Source organism: Salvelinus namaycush, chromosome 8, assembly GCF_016432855.1.
Source record: "Salvelinus namaycush isolate Seneca chromosome 8, SaNama_1.0, whole genome shotgun sequence".
Classification (NCBI taxonomy): domain Eukaryota; kingdom Metazoa; phylum Chordata; class Actinopteri; order Salmoniformes; family Salmonidae; genus Salvelinus; species Salvelinus namaycush.
In genome coordinates, this window is record NC_052314.1 from 48804559 (window position 1) to 48830455 (window position 25897).

The 25897-nt window shown below is 43.0% G+C and overlaps 1 protein-coding gene across 1 annotated transcript in view; it reads left to right on the forward strand.

Annotated features, from left to right (window-relative positions):
* Positions 1–20171, forward strand: part of fhdc1 (FH2 domain containing 1) — a 36413-nt gene extending 16242 nt beyond the window's left edge. The window contains exons 3-11 of the mRNA XM_038999001.1: positions 2015–2117; positions 2642–2727; positions 4206–4306; positions 7305–7375; positions 7676–7783; positions 11800–11870; positions 15326–15443; positions 15875–16039; positions 16281–20171. Coding sequence (XP_038854929.1) covers positions 2015–2117; positions 2642–2727; positions 4206–4306; positions 7305–7375; positions 7676–7783; positions 11800–11870; positions 15326–15443; positions 15875–16039; positions 16281–18581 — 3124 coding nt within the window. The 3' untranslated portion in view covers positions 18582–20171. The remainder of the gene's footprint in view (positions 1–2014; positions 2118–2641; positions 2728–4205; positions 4307–7304; positions 7376–7675; positions 7784–11799; positions 11871–15325; positions 15444–15874; positions 16040–16280) is intronic.
* The last annotated feature ends 5726 nt before the right edge of the window (positions 20172–25897 follow it).

Sequence of the window (25897 nt, forward strand, 5' to 3'; positions counted from 1 at the left end):
TCAGTTTTTATTTCTTTCATCACAGTCCCAGTGGGTCAGAAGTTTACATACACTCAATTAGTATTTGGTAGCATTGCCTTTAAATTGTTTAACTTGGGTCAAACGTTTCGGGTAGCCTTCCACAAGCTTCCCACAAATACGTTTTGGCCCATTCCTCCTGACAGAGCTGGTGTAACTGAGTCAGGTTTGTAGGCCTCCTTGCTCGCACACACTTTTTCAGTTCTGCCCACAAATTGTCTATAGGATTGAGGTCAGAGCTTTGTGATGGCCACTCCAATACCTTGACTTTGTTGTCCTTAAGCCATTTTGCCACACTTTGGAAGTATGCTTGGGTAATTGTTCATTTAGAAGACCCATTTGCGAGCAAGCTTTAACATCCTGACTGATGTCTTGAGATGTTGCTTCAATATATCCACATAATTTTGGATGATGTTCTTCGGCTTGCAAGCCTCCCCCTTTTTCCTCCAAACATAACGATGGTCATTATGGCCAAATATTCCTTTTTTAGTTTCATCAGACCAGAGGATGATCTTTGTCTCCATTTGCAGTTGCAAATCATAGTCTGGCTTTTTTATTGCGGTTTTGGAGCAGTGGCTTCTTCCTTGCTGAGCGGCCTTTCAGGTTATGTCGATATAGGACTCATTTTTACTGCGGATATAGATACTTTTGTACCTGTTTCCTCCAGCATCTTCACAAGGTCCTTTGCTGTTGTTCTGGGATTGATTTGCACTTTTCGCACCAGAGTACGTTCATCTCTAGGAGACAGAACGCGTCTCCTTTCTGAGCAGTATGACGGCTGCGTGGTCCCATGGTGTTTATACTTGCGTACTATTGTTTGTACAGCTGAGCGTGGTACCTTCAGGCGTTTGGAAATTGTTCCCAAGGATGAACCAGACTTGTGGTCTACAAATTTTTTTCTGAGGTCTTGGCTAATTTCTTTTGATTTTCCCATGATGTCAAGCAAAGAGGCACTGAGTTTGAAGGTAGGCCTTGAAATACATCCACAGGTGCACCTCCAATTGACTCAAATGATGTCAATTAACCTATCAGATGCTTCTAAAGCCATGACATCATATTCTGGAATTTTGTGAGCTGTTTAAAGGCACTGTCAACTTAGTGTATGTAAACTTCTGACCGACTGGAATTGTGCTACAGTGAATTATAAGTGAAATAATCTCTGTAAACAATTGTGACTTGTGTCAAACAATGACTTGTGTCATGCACAAAGTAGGTGACCTATCCGACTTGCCAAAAATATAGTTTGTTAACAAGACATTTGTGGAGTGGTTGAAAAACGAGTTTTAATGACTCCAACCTAAGTGCATGTAAACTTCTGACTTCAACTGTACATTCTCCCCCTTACAGTTGACCACCAATGAGAATATCATATGTTAAGTGATTCCCCCCGATTTGATATGACACAACCCAATTTCCAGAGAATGCATTCTTACTGAATTAGCAGCATGTTGTTGCAGTTGCACGTGCTCCCACCGCGTCTCCCCGAATCCCTTTCAATTCATGGTTTCTCCAGTCCCATGGCTCATAAATCCACATTAGGCCTGGGCATCGGGCTCACATATCAAGGTGCCTGTGTGAGGATTGGCTGGATTTACTGCTCTGTGCAGACATAGAGTGAGAGCCTGTGCTGTTTACCAATGAATTAACTGACTGTCTCATTTCAGTACCATTTCAGGCAATGGGTATAAGGCTTTATAACTTGTTTTGTATGAGCCTTTAAGATGTTCTATTATAAGGTGTATAATATGTTGTGTTTCTTTAATGTACGTTTATAATGCTTATAACTTGTTATGAGCATGTAAGAGCCTCTTATAACAAGGCAATGTATGTTAAGTGTCTCTGCAGCAAATTGTCAACCGACTCAAAATGGCTTTTATTCAGATGATAATAAGATATTATAATGGGGTCATACTGTACATGCTTATAACATCTTGCCATGCATTATAACCGCATCATAATGCACTATAAGGTTTATCACTGTGTTCATCTTATCCAGGTCCAATCTGTCCATCGTGGAGGACATTCGCCAGGGAGACGGCAAGCTGTACAGAGCTGATCTCCTCAAAGACCTGCTCAAACTCCTGCCCGAGTCTGAAGAGGTGTGTGTGTGTGTGTGTGTGTGTGTGTGTGTGTGTTGTGTTGTGTTGTGTTGTGTTGTGTTGTGTTGTGTTGTGTTGTGTTGTGTGTGTGTGTGTGAGAACACAATGTACCAGCCAAGCAATGCACCATAGTTTTTGAATAGGATACTAGCACATCCCAGCTAGCATAGGTTTCCTCCATGTCTATGATATAAAAACCAGTAAATCATTCTGAAATGGATGGAGCACAATAATTTAATGACAGACATTGTCTAAGTTACTGTGTACATAAACAATGTTTAAGGTACATTTGTGTTGTTGAGGTTGGGTTCTTATGGATTGCACATATTGCAGCACAATATAATATTAATGGCATTTAGCAGACGCTTTCATCAAAAGCGGCTTAAAGTCAGTCATGTGTGCATACATTTTCATATGGGTGGCCCCAGTGGGAATCAAAACCATGATCCCAACTTTGCAAGTACAATGCTCTACCAACTGAGCCACATAGGAACACATTCATATGTTTATTATCACATCCACAGGTAAAGAAACTGAGGGAGTTCAAAGGGGACTCCAGCAAACTGACCCTGGCAGACTCCTTCATGTACCTGTTGATCCAGGTGCCTCGGTAAGCTGTACTCATTTAGCCGACTGGCCCATTCAATGACGACTGGTCTAAATCGTTTTTTTCTTTGTGCAGAAGGATCATTATTTTCCTAATAATGAGGGCCTCAGCAAAATAAATGGGCTGGTGTTCGGGCCCCGAGGAAAAACATGGGCCGGTGTGTTTGAAATGCCTGAGACGATTTCTGGACCCAGTCCGTCCCTGTTACTACATGAATCAATCACATCTTGATTCACTTATCAGCCATTTTAAGCATATCTTCATGAGTCTACCTTGCTAGTATTTTTCCAGTACCCACAACTCTTCATTCTGCAATTCAATTTGCTCCAAAGCAAAATGCATGGTTACATACTAAAGCATAAACTGTGCAGGTTTGAGAAATTTACTGAGTACTTCTTTCAATTAAATAAACGGGTGTGCAGTATCTGGTGCTGTACCTCAGGTCAATTCTACTGCCCTTCGAGGGCTAAGCTACTACTGTTTTTCGCCCCTGGTAGTTAATTGATCAAGGCCAAGTGTAAGTCATACTTTACTTTACTGACTTTATTGACCCCATGGGGAAATTTTGTTGCAGTGTCATGTACACATTTAAAGTGGTGTTTAAATACAAAACAAATTGACAATACAACTTCCATAACAGTTACATACCAATAAAAAGAGACTAGCCTGCTGATCTTACTGGGTGGATAGGAACATTAGCCCGAGCTATTTAGGAGGGATATCACAACTAGCGCAAATTATTGTCTAGTTCTGTTTTTCATCCCGGGGGGTGCCGTATACCTGCACCCAGAGGGAAGTAGTTCAAAGTCCGATTACAGGGGGTGGCTTGGGTCTAAAATGATTTTGTGAGCCTTGCGGAGGGCCCTGATGTTGAAGATCTCATCCAGGCCTGTCTGTTTGACTCCAAGTACCTTGCTTGTTGTGGTGATAATCCTTCTCAGTATATTTCTCTGGCTGACAGTGGCATTACCAAACCAACAAACAATACAAAAAGTTCAAATACTCTCAATGAAAGATTTGTAAAACAGAGTCAGTATAGAACAGTCGACATTAAAATTGAGAAAGTACAGTCTCTGTTGACTCTTTTTTAAGATCAGGTCTGTACATTTACTCCACTGAAGCTTATTGTCCAAGAGGACACCCATATATTTGTATTCTTCTACAATCTCTATGTTCTGACCTCTGATAGATGTTGCAGAGGTAAGTGTTGTATGCTTCCTGAAGTCTATGCAAATCTCTTTGGTCTTGTTGATATTTAGGACCAGGTGTGATTCGTCACACAAAGTCATTTAGGACCGGGGCCATGGGTTTCCTCGTCATCATGCAACAGGCTGATCAAGGCAGTACCTGATTAGGAGAGAATGAAAACCAGCAGTGCTTTGGCCCTCGAAACTGAGGGCCTGGAGTTGTATAGTCAATTGACTATTCTGTTCCCTGTGCCAGTGAATCTGACACCCCCTGTTCTCTGTCGCCCCTGCCAGGTTTGAGTTGCGCATCGAGGCCATGGTCCTGCGTGACGAGTTCTTTCCATCCTGCGCTGTGATGAGCCGTGAGATCGATGTAATCCGCGTGGCCACCAAAGGTAATGATGTTGACACACCACTGCCCCGCTAGCGGCCACCGCCGCCCGCTGGTGCTGCCACACACCATCGACCGGAGACCTAGATATCTGAGTCGCAGCACTGAGGTGTAACGAGGACCCAGTGTGTGCACGGGTGCGTACGTGTCATCTGAGCTGGCGCTGTATTCGGACCAATATATAAAGTAGATGAGTGGTAGATGCAGGTAAGGGTTGGAACCGGTTCAGAGAACAGAACAGAAAACCGGAAAATAACAAAATTATTTGAGGAACAGAACCCGAACCGAAAACAAAAGTGATCTATATTGTTCCGGAACAAATCCATTATTTTAAAAGCATGGGAATCGCTTAATAACGTTATTTTATGTTCCGGGCATTTTCTTCCTGTCCGACAAAAATCACAACCAAGCGCCTATGCAAAGCCCTCATTCTGTCACTCAGAAACTTATTCCAGCGTATGCTTGCCAGCTGTAAATCTTTGCCAGTGGGTGTGTGTGTAGGCTACCTGCCCCTCCCCTCTGAAGCATAGGTTACTGTAGCCTACTGACGACATTACAAGCATAATTCAGAAATTAGGGAGAGATGTTTAATTAGAGAAGAATGGATTTACTTTTTCAATGCTAGTTAAGGATACTATAGTTTTCATGTTTTGCGTTGGATTGATTAGCTACTAAAAGGTAAGACATGTTTTTAATTCTGGCTAAAGATATTCAAAGTTCCACCATAGAAGCTGCTCCTCCGTAGGTATAATTGTGTTGGTCTAATTCAGATAATGCATATCATAACAAGATGCTTAGTGCTTCAAAGCATGCTTCCGCCATCCTCTCTCGCTCTCTCCTCACCCTCAAAATGTCAGTTGCATCTTGCTCCCTACACTGTGACTGGCAGCACAGTTTGTCTTTCATTATGATTAAACTATGCTGTTACGGCAAAATACAATTTGCTCTTAACTACGTTCCTATACACATTAAATTGCTTACCTGCTCCACAGCAAGTTGCTCTATTTGCACTGATTGGTGAAGTAAATTAATGTTGAGCTAAATGTAAAAAAATATATATATATTTTAGAGGTTTAAAAAGGAACAGAGAGGAACGATACAAACCAGTACTTTTTTTGGGTTCGAACCGTTTCAGAACTTTATTTTCCTGGTTAGAAAAGTGGAACGGAACCAAGAAATTTATATTAATGTTCAGAACTAAATAATTGAAAAATAATTTTGCTTCCAACCCCTGGATGCAGGGTTCATGCAGAGGAGGTTTTCAGGTTAATGACAGAAATTGAGGTTCATGCAATGAAGAGACATTTAAATACAGAGATAGAAAGATACTGAGATACATACTGTATTTACAGATATATAGAGACGTGGATGGATGCACCTAGAGATTTTTTCAGGGGTAGGGACAGTAGACCTCATTTGGTTAACCATTTGTTTAATGGTTAATGATTTCAAAGGACAAAATAGGCCGTGATGACAAACAGTTGAAACCAGCGGATGGCCGCGGTGTGTCAGTGTTATTATACTGTAGGGTGCCCAGTAAGCACTGCGTCTGAAACCAATCATATGATCCACAGTCGACTTGTTTTTGTCATTTGGGCTCTGAAATATGCAACACGTTGACATTTATTGTAGTACAGTGGGCCTATGCATGATTTGTTGGTATGCAGCTACTGTAGCTAATACATTCAAATGAGCTTGGTAGTGCCTAAAGAGCAGCACCAATTTAGCAAATTAATTGCCCTGATACATTTAGTAAGCTAAACATGTCTTGAGAGTGCAGGCTGCTGTAAAATCTGCATTGTGAGGCCTTTTAGGGCATAGCGCGGGGTTTTTGAATGAGTCGTAAAACGTCCTTACATGGAGTTTCACCTCTCAGCGAATTTGGGGCTTTTACAAAGCGTCCAATAAATGGTGAGACATATTTGACACACCAACCCCCCCTTGCTCTAAGCTGAACGCGGCTCAATGTCATTTTAGCTGAGTCACAGCTTCTCACCCCTCAGCCACACTTTATTGGCTTCCCTCTCAGGAAGCTCATGCACCGCGTCCTCTTCGCGGCAGCGCTGAATTGAGATGTCAGCTCGGCAGGGCACTTGGCCAAAATGAAGAATCGTTTCATCAACATTAGGCCTCTGGGCGGCGTTATGTTACATAAAAGAGGTTATAGCTGCAAGGTTTTTTGGTGTGCTTTATTAGACAGGTGTAGATGGATGGAAGACAGTGAGACACAGAAAGAAGGCATTGAACCCTGATCTGCAGTACAGGGCCTTATCTGGCATGTGCCAGGAGTGTTATCCACTTGACCACAGCTCTGCACATTGCTGCAACGTTGGATAAGTTGGTTTGAGCCGTCGTTATTTTGTGGGTGTTTTTTGTGTTTACTCCATCTCATCATGAATAGCATTTGATCTAGGATGTGCATGTACATATATGATGCATTTTGTTTCGCTGTTGTCCATTTTCTATTTAAACAAAGTGCAAGTCACAGACAAGCTACTTCCTGATTGTGATTACTAGTGAAACCAGACTCTTGGTGGGGGCCGACATTACTCCTAATGAGTAGCTAGCTGTATTGCACAGTATTTGAAATATCAATAGGCCTACAGTCATGCTAAAACTATGACAGCATCTCTATACAGCTGTATATCTCAGTTGAAAGCTAGCTTGAGTTATAGTGGAAGGGAACTGTATGGTGGAAGTTAATTCCAACCAGTGATGGTGTTTGATGGGGGGGGCAGACCTGGGTTTAAATACTTGAAAATTATTTTCAAATACTTTGAGCGTTTGCTTGTCTGCCTGGAGTGCCAGATGGGCGGGGTTTGCAGTTTTGGGACTTTTCTATTCGTTTATTAAGCCAGGCAAGCTCAGCTAGGCACAGATTATTTTAATCAAGTATTTTAATCAATTTATTTGAAGCCCAGATCTGATGGAGGTTACTGCTGAATGCTCTGCGTGCTATGGTTTGTGGTTTGTATTGACCCGTCACTCCTCTCTCTCTGTAGAGCTGATGACCTGTGAGGAACTACACGCCATCCTCCACCTGGTTCTGCAGGCTGGAAACATCATGAACGCTGTAAGCCAACGATGCCATTATATCTCATTTTCCTCTTTCTATTTATCTATCCTCACTCTCTCTTCCTCTCTTTCTCTCTCCTCAATCACTCACTCACCCTCTCGCTCTCTCACGCACTCACTCACTCACTCACTTGGTCTCTCTCTCAATCAATCTGTAACATCTGTCTAGTTCCCCCCCCCCCCCCCCCCCCTCTCTCCTCTCTCCTTATCTGTCTGATATGACGATGGCTAAGGTGGGATAATGGCTTTTATGGCACCACTATGACACTGCTCGTTTATCCTCCTCCCCGTCCCGCAGGGCGGTTATGCGGGCAACGCCGTGGGCTTCAAGCTGTCATCGCTCCTCTCGCTGGCTGACACCAAGGCCAACAAACCGGGCATGAACCTGCTGCATTTTGTGGCTTTGGTGAGTCTGACAGAGAGAAATGGGAGGAGACACTGAAGGAGACAGACACACTGGAGGAGATAGACACACTGGAGGAGACAGACACACTAGAGGAGACAGACAAACTGGAGGAGACACATAATGGAGGAACAAACAGACATGCACAACACACACAGGAGAAGACACACATACACACTGGAGGAGACACACAGAGAGACAGATTAGTGGAGAATCACTTTGTAAGCAAGCAGTGTGCAGGAATATCTTCAGGTTTCTTCTGGTCATGCTCACTTTAAAATGAAATGTCCCCATTTGGGTGTATGAGTCAGTGTGCTGACCTGTGGATCCTTTTGGCATTCAACCAGAGTACAGACACTCCCCACTGGGAACAAACTGGTTGTATCAACGTTGTTTTAATGTTATTTGTCAATGTATTGAGACATGGAATCTAGGTGGAAAATACATTGGATTTGCAAAAAGTCATCAACTGTTGTTTTGAGGGTAAAATTTCAATCACAGGATTATGTCATCATGGTAACCAATTTTCAACATAGACATACCTTGTTGAATTTGTACATTTGAAGCTACTTCAGATCTTCAATGTTATATCCACTATCAGAAAAAAGCTATAAGCTGGGCAGCACCTCCTACTGGAGAGTTGATCTATCTACAGCATTCAAAGATAACCTACCATTGATAACTTGCACTATGTACTTCCAGGATTTTAACTAAGCCCAGCTCTGCTTAGCTTTAATATTTGTCACTGACTACTACCAATTTGTTATAGTGAGAATGATTTTTGAGAGATCTCTTAATAACTAAATAGATGAACTGTTGTTATCAAAGTATTTTCAAGGGGTGGGTTTAACAGAACAAATGTTAAGTCATATATCATCAATGATAGTATTTAGGCCTATATTAGGCCTTTTATTATTATTATTATTATAGAATTTGCAAAGTCATCAACAGATATTGTCTCAAGTCAACTAAAAATAGACAATGCATATGGGCCTAGGATTTCAAGCTTTGGTTGATTTGAAATGTAATATTAAAGTTAATAATTAATATGTTGGACTCACATCTCCATCTCACATCTCCATCTCTAAGTAAAATAATAGGACTAAATCAAGGACTAAATTCTTTAAATAAATTTTAATTTAAAGTGTGTTTAAAGTTTGATATGATTTAGTCATATTCTTTAACTTAGATTTTTGGTTGAGATGGAGATGGTTATTTCAACATATCAATGATTAATTTGTAGACAAACTGGAATTAAAGTCAGACTAAGTCAGTGGTACAAAAGATACAATTCCTTCAAATGTTGATTTTTGTTTGTGTGGACAACTAAACACTATTCAATATCACTTTTGCAATGAACTTTTTCCTATTAACTTGTCCACAAGTTAACAAATTATATTTTGGATTCACGTCTCCAACTAAACCAAAAATATAATTTAAAGAATAGGATTAAGCCAGTGGCTCAGATTAAACTATCCAAGCATTAGATTCATTCCCTTTAAATGTTGATGATTGTATTACAAATATAACTTTTGTAATACAGTTAATAGCCTAAAGTTAGGCTATTTTACAAACTAATGTAACAGTACTTATTCAATTTTAAAATGAGTAACATCCAGAGCCACGTTTTGAGGTTACTGTACTACAAATGTCTTATGTAATCATAGAAAGCATGCATGTTCAAAATAGCATGCAAAGGTCGCAGGTCTGTAGAAATCTTCACAGTTGCTATAATAATCTGTGCAGATTATTGAACAGCATTGATAACTTGCACTATGTACTTTTAATGTCATCTCAACTACAATCCAGGTAATTCAGAGTTCAGAGCGAAGCACACAGAAACTAGAGGCCATGAGTAACTTCAAAAAGAATGGCTGAGCTGTTGATAAATCTGATTTTACGTGTCCATTTAAATCCTTTGTAAATCCACTCCACAATGGCCTAACAATTTGAAACCGTTTAGGTTCATCAGAGACATTACCATGATGAACCATGTTAAGTTTGTCATTCATATCCTAAAAAATAAGGAAACTATTAACAATTCACTTTTTTGACAAAGTTACGCTAATGCTTAAAATATTCATAAAGAAACTTGTCATGGAATAAAAGTCAGATTCACTCCAAATTTGGTCTTTGGTCACAATAGTCCCTACGTTGATGCATTCAAAGATGGCCACACTATACCAGTAGGTGCATATTAGCACATACACTAATATGTTAAAATATGCTGAAAGTACACACAAAATGTGGAATGTAGGCCTATGGTACATGTCTTAACTTAGTTGAAAAGCTAAGGAATTGGCCAAAAGATGGCGAAGTTATTGACAAACCAAAACTCAGATTTTCCTTGTCCATATAAACCAATGTAAATTGACACCACAGTGGCCTGTCAACTTGAAACTTATCATCGATATCATGGCCGTCTCTAAAATGAACCATACTGAATTTGGTATTTATATTTCAAAAAACAAGGAAACTATTAACAACTCATTCTTTGCATGTGTAACGCTAATGCTCAAAATCATCTGCATTCATCTTATCCTCGTGAACCATACGTCAGATTCACTTCAGATTTTGTATTTAGACACATTACATCAGTCTTTAATGGTTTAAAAGATTTAAAAGATTGTTGCTGCATTCAAATATGGCCATTCTGTACCTATAGATGCATGTTAGCACATATGCTAATGCTACAAATACTTTTGAAAAATTATAATTTCCAAAGTATTTGTAGCATTATCTTATTTGCTATGGTACAGTGTGGCCATATTTGAATGAAGCAACGAGTTTTTAAGTCAGATTGACTCGAGATTTGGTATATAGACTCTAATGAATTTTTGAATTATAAGGTGCTGCATTCAAAGTCGGCCCAGATTGAAAGATGACCACAATATGCCAATTAACACAAATCTTAACATAAACCATTAGTCAAATTTCCCCCAGAATTGGAATGTAAACTCAAAGCATGAAGTAATGACTTTAAGAATGATTACCTGCTGCATTCAAAGATAACCAACCTACAGCACTAGACTAAACTTCACTTGAGTCATCCTTGTGGTATTGAGAGATAAACATAGTAATGCTATCACTGATTGCACATAAAGGAATATAGTTATATGATAGAGTGCTTGCTTTGCTATCCAACTGATCTCGTGTCCTTTCTGTCATCCTGTGAACCCCGTTCATTGCTGCTCACAGCTATATATTGGTTTTGCTATTAGATGAAGCACAGTGAGAACACATTAAGTTGTTGTACACTGAGTATATAAAACATTAAGGACACCTGCTCTTTCCATTACATAAATTGACCAGGTGAATCCAGGTGAAAGCTATGATCCCTTGTTGAAGGTATTCCTAATGTTTGGTATACTCAGTGTATGGATACAAAATATCTGACATTGCATTCCCATTTGAATTTGTTGTGCTTCTACATGATGGAACGTGCAGTGATAACACGTTTAGATGACAACTAAACCAAACATCAGACATTGTTTTTTCATTGGAATTTGGTTGTGCTTTTAGAAGGTAGTGACACATTGGGAATTCAACAAACTTCAGGCTGTCTTTTTGAGTCGGTGAATAAAGGTTGAAATCTTATTGATCAATATCTCATCCAAATATTACCAACATTTCCACGTTTAAATGACGTGGTGTACCCAGTGGGTCAGAATTTAGTAGTTTGTTTGAATTAGTTTGTTAGAATTTGAGATGTGTGAATTTGTATCTTTTGACACAGAATAAGGAGAGGCTTTCCACAGATGCCCTTTCAACAGCAGAGAAGTTGTCACTAGTAAATATTCCATGACATTGATGTTTGAGTAAACAGAGGCCAAATGAGAGAAATGTTGAATATTGCAGGAAGGATGGCAGATGTTTGTGTGTGTTTCTTTTTTAAGGAGTCCTTATGTATTTTCAAGCTTTATTAAACAGATTGGAAATTACAAGGGGGATATGGGTGTACATAACATGTAATAAAGCATTATACAAGGCTAATAATAATTCCTTTCCTATCTACTCAGGAGGCACAGAAGAAGGACGAGAAGCTGCTGAAGTTCCCTGAGAAACTTCAGGACATCCAGAGCGCTTCCAGGTAAAAAGTCCTTGCGGTCTTCATGATGTCGGAAACTTGCAAACTGGGAAAAAGCCATTTGAACAGCCCTCCAACTCATCATTTCTGTAAAGTAGGACACTCGGGTGTCAACTATGTGCCGCAACTTCTTCGACATGCTGAACTATGACGTCACCTATTGAGGAAATGACTTAGAGAACAGCATTCTCAGCAGTTAAATGCAACAACAGTCAATTATTTATCAAAAGCAATCTATTGATTCTGTTTTTGAACACTGTCATTTGTTTGTGAGCATAATAACTGTAGTTTATGGTTGACGTACCTAGTTAGCCGTTAGCCAATGGGCAATTTCAACGACTTCAAAGCACGTGAATAGATACAACTTAATGCTCAGCGTTTGCACATTTTATTTCCGTAACACTCTGACATGTCAAGAACGCAGCATTTGCACTGCTTTCCTTTGACAAGAGTCTTACAACTAGTTCACCTAGAAGACTCCCAGTCAATTTCATACCCGTTATCTATGGATGCCCTATACCGTATAAGGACTTTTATGGGTCTCTTTTCACAATCAAGATCACTAACTCAGTTCCTGGAATGCTATGTGTAGCTTTTAGGTTCTTGCTTCAGCCACTGCCCTTAGAGAGCATTAGCAGGATTATTTCCCTCCATTAGCCATATCTGTATATGTTGCCTTTATATGACTACTACTGGATGATGATTTGTGCTTAATGCTGCTGTCTAGTAACATTTCTGCAGTGTCCTGTTTGTTGTTTTCTGAACTGCAGACTGCTGCTTTAATAAGACTGCAGCTTTAAGTCTGGTTACATTTCCCAGCCGCATACCTCAGCTGTTTACCAAGTGGCGAGGTGGCCACTTTGTTGTTTTATGAATCGCAGACTGCAGCTTTAACGCCATAGAAAAAAATATATGGTACAAGACATACTCATAGTATAAATGCAATCAAATGAAGAGGTTGATTATTGGCTAGAATAACAGCAGCACTGAATGAAATCACAGATCCCTACTAACGCCTTGAGTTGAATTTCAAATTAATTTAAGCTCCCAATGGCTCTGGCAGTATACTGCACTGTTTAGGATGCATTGTCTTCCCTGTGGCTGTCAAGCTCTTTTACAAGGTCACCTCTGCATGCTACAGTTCAGCTCTCCCTCTCTCCTGGTGTGCCAACAGTTAATGCTAACACATCATCCTTACTTCCAGCCTCTCTAACTGTCGTGCCTTCACCATTATCGAATGCACTGTAGATAGGCCTTTGAATTCAATGGTCAAATATAGACAAGTGCCATACAGTGTAACATGGTCCATTTCTGCCACAGTGAACCACAACATAGCAATTTCTAAAGCAACATCAATACCACTGACCGATACAAGCCAAGGCATTTCTGTTTTCAGGGTCAGCAGTACTTCAAGTCTCAGGAATACAAAGTCACATTTTACAATGGTGACATAGCCATCTGCTACAGCAGTCCACAAAGTTTCAGAATCTTAAACTATTCACATTTATTATAATACACTGCTCAAAAAAATAAAGGGAACACTTAAACAACACAATGTAACTCCAAGTCAATCACACTTCTGTGAAATCAAACTGTCCACTTAGGAAGCAACACTGATTGACAATAAATTTCACATGCTGTTGTGCAAATGGAATAGACAAAAGGTGGAAATTATAGGCAATTAGCAAGACACCCCCAAAAAAGGAGTGATTCTGCAGGTGGTGACCACAGACAACTTCTCAGTTCCTATGCTTCCTGGCTGATGTTTTGGTCACTTTTGAATGCTGGCGGTGCTCTCACTCTAGTGGTAGCATGAGACGGAGTCTACAACCCACACAAGTGGCTCAGGTAGTGCAGTTCATCCAGGATGGCACATCAATGCGAGCTGTGGCAAAAAGGTTTGCTGTGTCTGTCAGCGTAGTGTCCAGAGCATGGAGGCGCTACCAGGAGACAGGCCAGTACATCAGGAGATGTGGAGGAGGCCGTAGGAGGGCAACAACCCAGCAGCAGGACCGCTACCTCCGCCTTTGTGCAAGGAGGTGCACTGCCAGAGCCCTGCAAAATGACCTCCAGCAGGCCACAAATGTGCATGTGTCAGCATATGGTCTCACAAGGGGTCTGAGGATCTCATCTCGGTACCTAATGGCAGTCAGGCTACCTCTGGCGAGCACATGGAGGGCTGTGCGGCCCCACAAAGAAATGCCACCCCACACCATGACTGACCCATCGCCATGCTGGAGGATGTTGCAGGCAGCAGAACGTTCTCCACGGTGTCTCCAGACTCTGTCACGTCTGTCACGTGCTCATGTGCTCAGTGTGAACCTGCTTTCATCTGTGAAGAGCACAGGGCGCCAGTGGCGAATTTGCCAATCTTGGTGTTCTCTGGCAAATGCCAAACGTCCTGCACGGTGTTGGGCTGTAAGCACAACCCCCACCTGTGGACGTCGGGCCCTCATACCACCCTCATGGAGTCTGTTTCTGACCGTTTGAGCAGACACATGCACATTTGTGGCCTGCTGGAGGTCATTTTGCAGGGCTCTGGCAGTGCACCTCCTTGCACAAAGGCGGAGGTAGCGGTCCTGCTGCTGGGTTGTTGCCCTCCTACGGCCTCCTCCACGTCTCCTGATGTACTGGCCTGTCTCCTGGTAGCGCCTCCATGCTCTGGACACTACGCTGACAGACACAGCAAACCTTTTTGCCACAGCTCGCATTGATGTGCCATCCTGGATGAACTGCACTACCTGAGCCACTTGTGTGGGTTGTAGACTCCGTCTCATGCTACCACTAGAGTGAGAGCACCGCCAGCATTCAAAAGTGACCAAAACATCAGCCAGGAAGCATAGGAACTGAGAAGTGGTCTGTGGTCACCACCTGCAGAATCACTCCTTTTTTGGGGGTGTCTTGCTAATTGCCTATAATTTCCACCTTTTGTCTATTCCATTTGCACAACAGCATGTGAAATTTATTGTCAATCAGTGTTGCTTCCTAAGTGGACAGTTTGATTTCACAGAAGTGTGATTGACTTGGAGTTACATTGTGTTGTTTAAGTGTTCCCTTTATTTTTTTGAGCAGTGTATATATATATATATATATAATATACGCCATTTAAAATATGCTTTTATCTAAAGCGCATAATATTTTCTTCTTCTTTCTAACCAGGCAAGTCAGTTAAGAACAAGTTATTATTTACAATGATGGCCTACACCGGCCAAACACGGACGATGCTGGGCCAATTGTGCACCGCCCTATGGGACTCCAGATCACACTCGGTTGTGATACAGCCTGGATTCGAACCAGGGTGTCTGTAGTGACGCCTTTAGCACTGAGATGCAGTGCCTTAGACCGCTGTGCCACTCGGGAGCCCATTTTTTGGGTGGCGCCACGCGAGCGCAACGCTCGACCAACTGAGCCACACAATGTATTTTAACAGGCTTTGGATGATTTGCATATCCCCGCAGAATATCAGTGGAAAACATCGAGTTGGAGTTCTCGTCTCTCTACGTCAGGACCAGATCCCTGGAGGAGAAGGTCCAGAGTGACCCGGAGCTCCTGGAGCAGCTGGACCCCTTCCTGCAGGTGGGAGCACATTCAGTCAGAATCTAATTTGGGAATTCTACTCTGTGCTGATTACGGCGCATGAGGGCGGCACACAGTGAAGGCATCCTTAGCCAGTTGTGATACCAAAACGGATCCTAGGGTGACTGTAACATTGTAACAAGGCTTCAATGTCATGTGAGGTGTGTCTGTACATAGAGTAGACCAATAAATGTATATCAGATAACTTACCACCATGATCTCAATTGGAAGAACACCCCATAAGCATAACAAATATGGGCCAATATGAGTCAATATGTATTTTGCATGTTGATAAGTGCTTACCATTCATACTATCCTATATCCTTGATATACAGTATCACAAAGCCCCCTGTTTTTGGTATATTTTGGTAATAATATGTTCGAATTTGTGATCTATGTGTCTGTCATCCATTGTCTGTCATCCCCAACAGAGCTCCACAAGGACCCTACAAGACCTGAAGAGGCGCAGGCTGGACCTGCGGAAGGAGGGAAATGCGCTTATTGACTTCTTCTGTGAGGACAAGGACACCTTCATGCTGGACGAGTGCTTCCGCATCTTCCAGGACTTCTGTCTCAAGTTCAAAAAGGCTGTCAAGGTGAGGTGTTTTTTCTTTAAATATTTCAATTCAAATCTTTTAAGTCTCTACTATGTAGTTTCAGATAAGTAACTCACGTTAACATGCATTGCATTTCCTGAAGTAACAAAAAATTATAAACTCTTTAATATGTAAACATATAACAAAATGTGGAAAAAGTCAAGGGGTCTGAATACTTTCCTGAAGGCACTGTATACACAAAATGTTATTAATTAGCCCGTCCTTTCGCTGTCTCTGTCAGGATAACCTGGAGCGGGAGCTGAAGGAGACTGCCAGGCAGCGGCGTCTCAGAGAGCTGGAGGAGAAGCGCTTTGCCTGGAATGCTGACCAGCAGCAGGCTGCCGGCGCTGGTAACGGCGGCTTTGGCCGCAGCAGCAGCGAGAACGACGTGGACATGCTCACCAAGGAGGGCCTACTAGACTTCCTCCAGCAGCGTCCCGCCAGCCCCCACAGCCCCCTGGGTCGTTCAGCCAGCGCCCGTCGCCACCGCCACACTGTGGCCGCCATGGCCGACCGCGAGCTTCACGGCTATCTGGAGCTGTTCGGCAGTGGCGCGGCGTTGCCAGCAGACTATGCCAACAAGTTCAACAGCCTGCCGCGCTCCGGCCGCACCCTCCAACGGAGAACCGCCCCCTGGCTTGTGTCCCAGGACGATAACCGCGAGCTGGGGAACGGGCGGCAGGTGCTGGCCACGTCACACCGGGCCGAGACAGAGCCCATCAGCCCCTTGGCCATGTACTCTTCCACAGGCTTTAATGTCAATGAGGAACCGTATAACAATAATAACAACTACACGACCGTGTCCGAGGGGAGCTATCTGCCTCGCTCATGTCACAACCGTAACGTCTTTCAGAAGACTCCCAACCCCGGAGCGAGCGTCACGGCACACATGAATGTCAGCGTGGAGAGGCACACGCTAGTCCCGGGAATTCAACCGTTTGACCCCCCCAGTCCGAACAATAACACAAATCACATGCACTTTGTCGACCACGAAGACGTGGTGGTGACGGACTTGGAAAGGGAGAGGGAATCTCCAAAGACACTCATTTTGGATACTCCTCCTCCTTGTCCAAAGAGTTTGGAAAGAGGGCCAGAGCCCGCGGCGTGGGAAGGTAAAATGACGTCTTCTCAGTTTGTGGTGGGCCCGCTTCAGAAGGAGGAAGAGGAGGACAGCAGCACCATCTCCTCAACCACATGCGACACAACCCTCCCTCTTGACCCCTCCGTATCCAATAAGAAACCGGTTTTCTACATCTTAGACTGCACAGAAACGGACTGCTCCGTAGCGCTTGACTACTCTGAGATTGAAAGCTCGCCTCTAATGAGGGAAGGATTGGTCCCCGACGTAAAAAACACTGACTGCAACAACGTCCAGGGGAACCTTCAAGACCCCAGCTCGCTATCCTCCATCTCCAACTTTGATTCCACATCCACAAATGATCAGTCCGTCTCCGCCTCCACAAATGAGATGTCGGCGTCAAAGTCCAGAGACGAACGTGCCCCATCTGTCGGCTCCTTCGTCACCACGGAAGAGGGGGACACAGATAGCTGGGACACGGCGGAGGGTAGGCAGGTGGGCGAGAAAGCTGTAGAGACGTATAGCCCTAAACCAACACACGCCAAGACCAAGAATGTGTCAAAAGTCTCCAAAAACAGCGGAGTGGGTCGTGGTGTCAGGATGTTGACCACCACTGAGAACCAGGGCATGCGGAAGGTGGTGCCCATCACCAAGCTCAGCCGGACTGGCAGCAACGCCAGGCGGGTGGAGAGACCCGCCGGGAGCTATGAGGGTGCAGTACCCAGGCAGCCGCTCCGTGACAAGAGCACCCCAGCCAGGGGGCGGGGCGAGAAGATCGGTAGGCCCCCCCGCCACTCCAGCTTGCCCCCAGAGGAGACCAAATCCCAGGGGAGCGCCGGCCTCTCAGGCTGGGCATTTGACCTCAACCCACGAAAGCCCTCCTTCCGAAAGCCCAGCGCCAAGCCGCTGAGGAACCTGCCCAAGCCACCGCCGGAGGCAAAGATGTGCCGCTCCACCATGAGAGCCCTGGCTGCCCAGGCCCAAGGTCAGGTTGGGGCACCCTCTGAGGCTAGTAATCCCGAAACACCTACCCACAGCTCCAAAACCCCATCAGCCACCCTGCCTGGCTGGGCCCGCAACACTGTGGCCTCCTCCTCTAGGACCACCAAGAAGGAACTAGCTCCCGCCCTCTCCAACCCCCCGACCCCCTCCAGGAGCCCCTCTCTCCTGTCCCGGAGCAGCTCCCAGAGTCAAGCACCCGCTCGGCCTCCAGCCGCCGCCACAACCACACCTCCTGCCAAAGAGGGGCAGCATTCACCCCGGGGGGAGGAGAAGGAGAAGGCCCAAGGGGGTGGTCTGCAGAGGGTGCAGAGCGTCAGGGCGTCAAGCCGGGCGAGCACCCAGCGTAGCGACACCCCCCCACCGCCGCCCACCCGCGAGCGCTCACGCAAGAGCAGCAGTTTCTCTGAGAAATCTGTACAATCCATTATGTCATGTAGGACCCTCAAGCCCACCTGGAAGTAGAACTCAAATATGGTGGAGCTCGATTGGAGCCAGAGAGGAAGAAAAGTACTATGGTTTTCCCCACGTACTGTAGATGGACATTTTGTGTCCTCTTTCATTAGCTACTCTAAGACATCCCACCTCATCCATATCAAGTCAATGTACAGGGCTCTGTCAAAACGTATTATATGATCTGCAACATATATAATGCACTCTATGTAACCTCTCTGTAGATAAGATTATTTTTTCGTGAGCCCCCGTTTATTTTTGAGCATTCTTCACGGGGAGACAGAACTGACAAATGGCAAAATCCCCCTTTTTTCCTAGGAGCCTTCTTTGCCTGCTTTGTGGTCTTAAACTGTATGTAATACTGTATAATGACATGTCAAAAAATAAGAAAAATTAGAATGCTTTTTTTTACAGACCGTTTTAAGATGGTGTTTACATGGTATTTACTTAAAAACTATGTGGTAGTAATATTTTCTGGTACTCACCTCAAAGAATTCAACACTATTGGTAATTTACTGTTACCAAATGGTACATAGAGACATGTGTATCAATGAATCTCGTAGAAACTGAAGTGTGATTACTATGCAATTATTAGATAATTACCATTTTAACAAGTACTTTCTAGTTAACTACCTGGTAAACAGTGACTGTAAAACGAAGTGTTACTGAAACCACTACTGAACATGTTTGAATGCTGCTAATTAGCTTTGACAATTTGGGGACTGTGTTAGTGTCTTCATTCAGGGTATGAGCTTTGTGAGACGCTGCCTTGCTGCTGTTGTGATTGTATCTTTGAGTTCTGTGGTTCTCTACTTTCCTTTGCACAGCTATACTATACAGTAGCCTGGAGTCCACACTGAATATCGCTCTGTTTTTCTATTGCTTCACTTCACTGATTTAGTGTGAGTCTGATCCATTAGGGTTCACTTGGAACTGGCAAAAAAGAGCTGGTCCAATCAGTGTCCTCTCAGATACTATGGGCGGGACAATAGTGAAAATAACTATTCAGGGCCTTATTCACTAGAAACCAATAAGAAACAACCATTTTCGTTTTCCGTTTGTACTAATGAATACGACCCTGCTCTCAGTGTCATTGTACTCCTCAGCAGTTGGCCACTGAGTTCCTTTCCTGCTCCACTGAAGTTATACCTCGGTTATACTTGACATTGCAGAAATAGTATATAGTAAAAAAAAAAATTAAAAAAAGGGCACAAAAGAAATGCCCATAGGCCCTATTCAATCCAACCGGGTATCCAGGTTTCCGAGGTTAAGTTAAATAGACATTATTGCTGATGTGCTGCATTGTCTTGGACAAAATAATATGTGCAGTCAGACATTAGGAAACTGAACGAAATTTGAATTGTCAATAAAGAATGTTGTTTTTCACTTGTTTTGGAAACCTGGTTGTCAGGGTTTGATTGAATCGGGTATCCTATTGTGTACTGTATCAAGTACATTAACTGTTACTATTAGCAAGTACAGAAAGTTATTGAGCATTTATCCTCTGTTTATGATACTCCAGTTAGTCCTTTGGTATGATTCCACTGTAAAGTTTTACCTTTACCTCTTAGAATACAGTACATGTACTTTGTCATGCAATGTATTTTCATGTACTTGTGGTACTTTTGACATTTGTATTTATGTATCAATAACAAGCAATGTTTCTAAATGCTCTCGATAAAATGCCTCCATTCTAGCATTGAGTAGAAGTGCACACAAAGGAAATATTTTTCCTGCTATATGCTATACCTAGACCAACGCTAATGCTATGAAAAACAGCATTGAACATGTAGCTCTTCCGACTGAAGTAACACCCAACATGGTGTTGTTTGTCTCTGTGTTTTGTCACAATAATCGTCTTTGTAATCCTTGACTTTTCTACTGTGAATGTTGTCATCTGATTTTTGTACTACATGACATTGTGTAATTGTGTTCCTTGACCGCCAATGGTTGTGATTCAAGTAATACTGTAGATTCTTCAGCCCTGCAATTGCTCCTCACTAGACTGATCCGTTTGTGCTGTCTTGCCCACAAGCCAGCACAAACAGATCTGGAATTAGGCCAGCTTGTCACACCACTTGCCTTTGAAACAGCTTTGTGCCATTGACTTAAATAACAGCAACTAGAGTGCATTAACTTGAAGCTTGATGTAGCCGTCCCATCATCAGTAGTGTCTCCTGAATTGTAAATAAGAGTAGAAATCCTCCCTACATTCCATTGCGCTGACCGAAATAGCTATTAGAATGGATACTACAAATCACGGGCTTAGCCGATTAGCCGTCCACTCTGTGTACATAGTGTAAAGACATACTATTTTTTATTATACGTAGAGCTTGCAATATGTTTACATGTAGCAAACTGTATATGGAGGCTTGGAAGTAGTGAAGGTGAGAGGAAATGCTTAACCAGACTTTTTCCTTTCTTGAAATTGCCACAATGAACAGCATCGTTGTTCACAGACCATACACTGAGGCGCTCAATTCAACTGGTCTTGAATCAGCAAGTTCAATCCACTGTACTCTCTATACAGCTGTTGTACCATTTCTGTCTGTAACTCTCAGAGAAAGCCTAAATCAATCCTACAGGCCACATCCCTGCAGTAGGCCATTATATTTTTATCTCTCTGCAATGCAAATGAAGTGAGGCAGTGAATGTCACAAAAGACCCAAAGGCCATACGTCAGCCCAGACGGGTTGCGTCTCAAATGGCACCCTATAGGGCTCTGATCAAAAGTAGTGCATTATATAGGAATATGGTGCAATTTGGGACGCTGGCCTACGACATGTCTAATGACTAAAGAGCGAGACACAATGCTCCTCTCTCTCCCTCTCTTTTCCCATCTACAGTCACAGTCAGAGTGTATGACAGATCTCCTCTCCGCCAGACTTAACACAATGTCCAGTCTTTTACAAGGATGGCCCTTTACAAGAGCGGCCTCCCACATCTTATCGCACAATGCCTCCTGCTGCCGGGCTCATTTAATAGGGGCATGTCGACAATGGGTGGTCTTGCGTCAGAGCCACTAAAGACGGTGGGACTTCAGTACAGAATGTCTCCCCTTGCATCCCCCCACCACTCTGCTGCCACTTCCTTGTTATGGGGTGGTATCCATGACAACCCAGTCCAGCAGATCAGTCATGACGCTGTGGGACTGAACACTAGCAGTGGTCTGTCTGACTAATAGCCTTAGCCTTTCTAAACTTAGGCCCGACTCCTAATCATGACAGAGCAGGCGCCTGGCAACCCAAAACGGTGTTGAAACATTTGTCCAATGTTGCCCAACCCAAACCAAATGGTGGCGATTAAGATTTTCCCTTTGATTGATTGATGTTGGTGGTTTTTCAAGCCAACTCGAGAAGTTGCACGCACACAATACAGTGACTTCATCCACAGTAGGCTACAGTTCATGTTCACTTTCAAATGTTGACCTTAAATTACAGTGTGAGCTATTGGCATGGATTCCTTAGGACCTAGGTGATGGTGGAGGAATGTTTTCTTGCCTGTTCCCAGATCTGTTTGTGCTCTATAGCCAACAATATGGTTGTTGTTATGGCCTGACAGCACAAACAGATCCAGGACCAGGCTTGGTGTTTTTTACTGTTTTAATGTGATTCTTTAGGGGTATCCGACTACGCATGTCTTAGCTGGAATTCCCACCGCTCTATATAGCTGCTCCACTTAATTGCCTTGGTTCTGCTTTGCTGCCTTCTTCTCCAAGTCACTGTCTTTGATGTTAATAAACTCAAACTTCTACATGGAGAAAATTACTGTAAACACTAAACTACACAGGACTTAATATTAGAATGTTATTCTACAGCACTGATCATTTAAAAAAAGGATGATGTTAAACAAAATCAATAAAATCATCCGATGCTGTGTCACTTTGAAGCCGTGAAGCTTTTTTCTCCGTCCTTCTCAGCCTTTTTCCGTCAGGAATGGACATTGCTGTGAATCTGAAACTCTGCGTGGCTCATATTGGTTTTTGTGTGCATTCTACAGGGGGCTGTTCTAAGCAGATGCACTGAGGGCTGCGCTACAGCGCGCTAGACATTTAACACCCTTTCATGCTGACCAGACCGGACACGTCACGTGCGTCGCAAAATAAATTTAGAAATCCATGTTATTCAATTATTGCACCCACACTGCTTGCGCGCGCCAACGAGTGTCTGCGACACCAAGGGCTAAAATAGATGTCGTTCCTATTTCTGACGCAGATCGCGCTGCAAGTCCTGCCTCTCCCATCTCCTCATTGGTTTATAGAAGCAGGTACCCACGTGCCATCTCCTCATTGGTTATACCCACGTGGGTGATAGAAAGACGAACTGTTTTGCCGGTAGTCGTGGTAATACAATGAAAGTTTAGATGTGATCACCATATAATTTAAACGATGAAAAAGCCTGGAAGGAGGAGAGATGACTAGAAACGATTCGGTTGGCCGTGTTATGTGTGGATTAATTGTCGGAGTAGAGATCCTTGTGCATTTCAGGTAAAATAACAACTCAATGTTTATATCCCAGGACAAATTAGCTAGCAACAGCAAGCTAGCTAAATAGGACAAATTAACGTTAGCTAGCAAGTGCAAGCTAACTAGCTAAATTACCATACATGTTTAATGCTTTTCGACCTGTCCCCAAATTAATGTCATTGGTTCAGAGTTTGTTTTGATATTTTAACCTGCGTGTCGTGATCGCGTTTGGTGTGGGGGGGAAAAATACATTTATGCACGATAGCGCCTTATGGCCGGTTTGGGCAAGGTGTTACTCTCATCTGTTGTATTAATTAAAGGGAGAGGAACCAATCATGACGTGGAATATGGCCAGCTGTGCAATGTTCAGTTGCCAATCGATCTCGAACGTTGAAGATAGAAATGCCATGAATAGAGACGATGTGATACCATATTCTACATGTTAGAGAGGCATGTTTGTTCTACATAGCCTATTTCTATCTGAACGTTCCAAAACGTTGCATACTGCTAATCGCGCCCCTGAAAATGTTGGCAAACGTTTTGGGAGAGCTATCCCTTTAATTAGTCTATTAGCATCTCTTGAATTCACAGCTCTGTCACATATCAGTGGTAAAATCTTTTACATTTCTGGAAAAATATTATGGAGGGGCCTCCCGAGTTGCACGGTGGTCATGGGGTGGCGCACAATTGGCCCAGCGTCGTCCGGATTAGTTACTAAAAAATGATATATAAGGGTACGGTTAGGGTGCAAATTGTTCCCTGGGGTAAAAAAAGATCAAAATACACATAATATACCTTCAGAGGTACACGTAATAATCTCACATGGTACTGTTCAGTACCTTTTAGGGTACATGTGCAGATAACCTAGTATAATGGTACATTTTTGTACCCTATATTTTGAATATAAAATATGCAATCATCCCACTCTACTGTGAAGCGACTTTTCTGTTTTTTCAAGGATACAAACGTACTGTATTTTGTGTACCCTCAATACCCACCATAGGGTACAATGATGTATTTTTTCGACTCAAAAGGAACTAATGGCTTTGTCAATGTGGTAGTACCCTAAAATACACATTTGTACTATAATCATTATAATACAATTATTTTCCAGCATGCTCTAATGCAGATAGATTTTTGAGTAATCTTATGCTACACAAAGATAAATAACATATTCTTCTAAACTAATGTAATCAGTTAGATTTTTTGCACCCGTTACTGAAATAGATGTTCCAGTTTTAATGGTTTAGGTAGTCTCCTCATAATGTTTTCATTCTGAATGCAGGTTGTGGGTGAATTAAAAATTGCTGGATATCCTAATTTTGCAGGCCTGTAAAATAAGTCCTTATGAGATATGTAATTTATTGTCATAAAGAGTTACATTTTAATGATAACATTAGCCTAGGAACTCACTTGGTGAAGGCCGCAGGACTGAAAATGAACGAATTCACTCGAAAAGGCAAGGCACACTGTGAAATTATATTGGAGGCGTGGCGTAGTGGGGGCGTGGCTTTGAGTTAATTTCTTTGGGCCAGCAGTGAGTGGAAGTGTTGTGCCATGTACCTTATCTAAAGTCAGCTTTGTACCTATTGACTACACAGTGCATTCAGAAAGTATTCAGATCCCTTGACTTTTTCCACATCTTGTTACGTTACAGCCTTATTCTCAAATGGATTAAATGAAACATTTTCCTCATCAATCTACACACAATACCCCATAATGATAAAGCAAAAACAGGTTTTTAGAAATGTTTGCAAATGTATTATAAATAAAAAACAAAAATAATGTATTTACATAAGTATTCAGACCCTTTGCTATGAGGCTCAGGTGCATCCTGTTTCCATTGATCATCCTTGAGATGTTTCTACGACTTGATTGGAGTCCACCTGTGGTAAATTCAATTGATTGGACATGATTTGGAAAGGCACACACCTGTCTATATAAGGTCCCACAGTTGACAGTGCATGTCAGAGCAAAAACCAAGCCATGAGGTTGAAGGAATTGTCCATAGTGCTCTGAAACAGGATTGTGTCGAGGCACAGATCTGGGGTACGTACCAAAACATTTCTGCAGCATTGAAGGTCCCCAAGAACACAGTGGCCTCCATCATTCTTAAATGGAAGAAGTTTGTAACCACCAAGACTCTGCCAAGAGCTGTCTGCCCAGCCCAACTGCGCAATCGGGGGAGAAGGGCCTTGGTCAGGGAGGTGACCAAGAACCCGATGGTCACTCTGATAGTGCTCCACAGTTCCTCTGTGGAGATGGGATAACCTTCCAGAAAGACAACCATCTCTGCAGCACACCACCAATCAGGCCTTTATGGTAGAGTGGCCAGACGGAAGCCACTCCTCAGTAAAAGGCACATGACAGCCCACTTGGAGTTTACCAAAAGGCACCTAAAGACTCTCAGACCTTGAGAAACAAGATTCTCTGATTTGAAGAAAACAAGATTGAACGCTTTGGCCTGAATGTCAAGTCTGGAGGAAACCTGGCACCATCCCTACGGTGAAGCATGGTGCTGACAGCATCATGCTGTGGGGATGTTTTTCAGCTTTCAGGGATGGAGAGACTAGCCAGGATCGAGGGAGAGATGAACGGAGAAAAGTACAGAGAAATCTTTGATGAAAACCTGCTCCAGAGCGCTCAGGACCTCCAAACCGGGGTGAAGGTTCACCTTCCAACAATGACCCTAACCACACAGCCAAGACAACCTAGGAGTGGCTTTGGGTCAAGTCTCTACATGTCCTTGAGTGGCCCAGCCAGAGCTCGGACTTGAACGTGATTTAACATCTCTGGAGAGAACTGAAAATAGCTGTGCAATGACGCGCCCCATCCAACTTGACAGAGCTGAAGAGGATCTGCA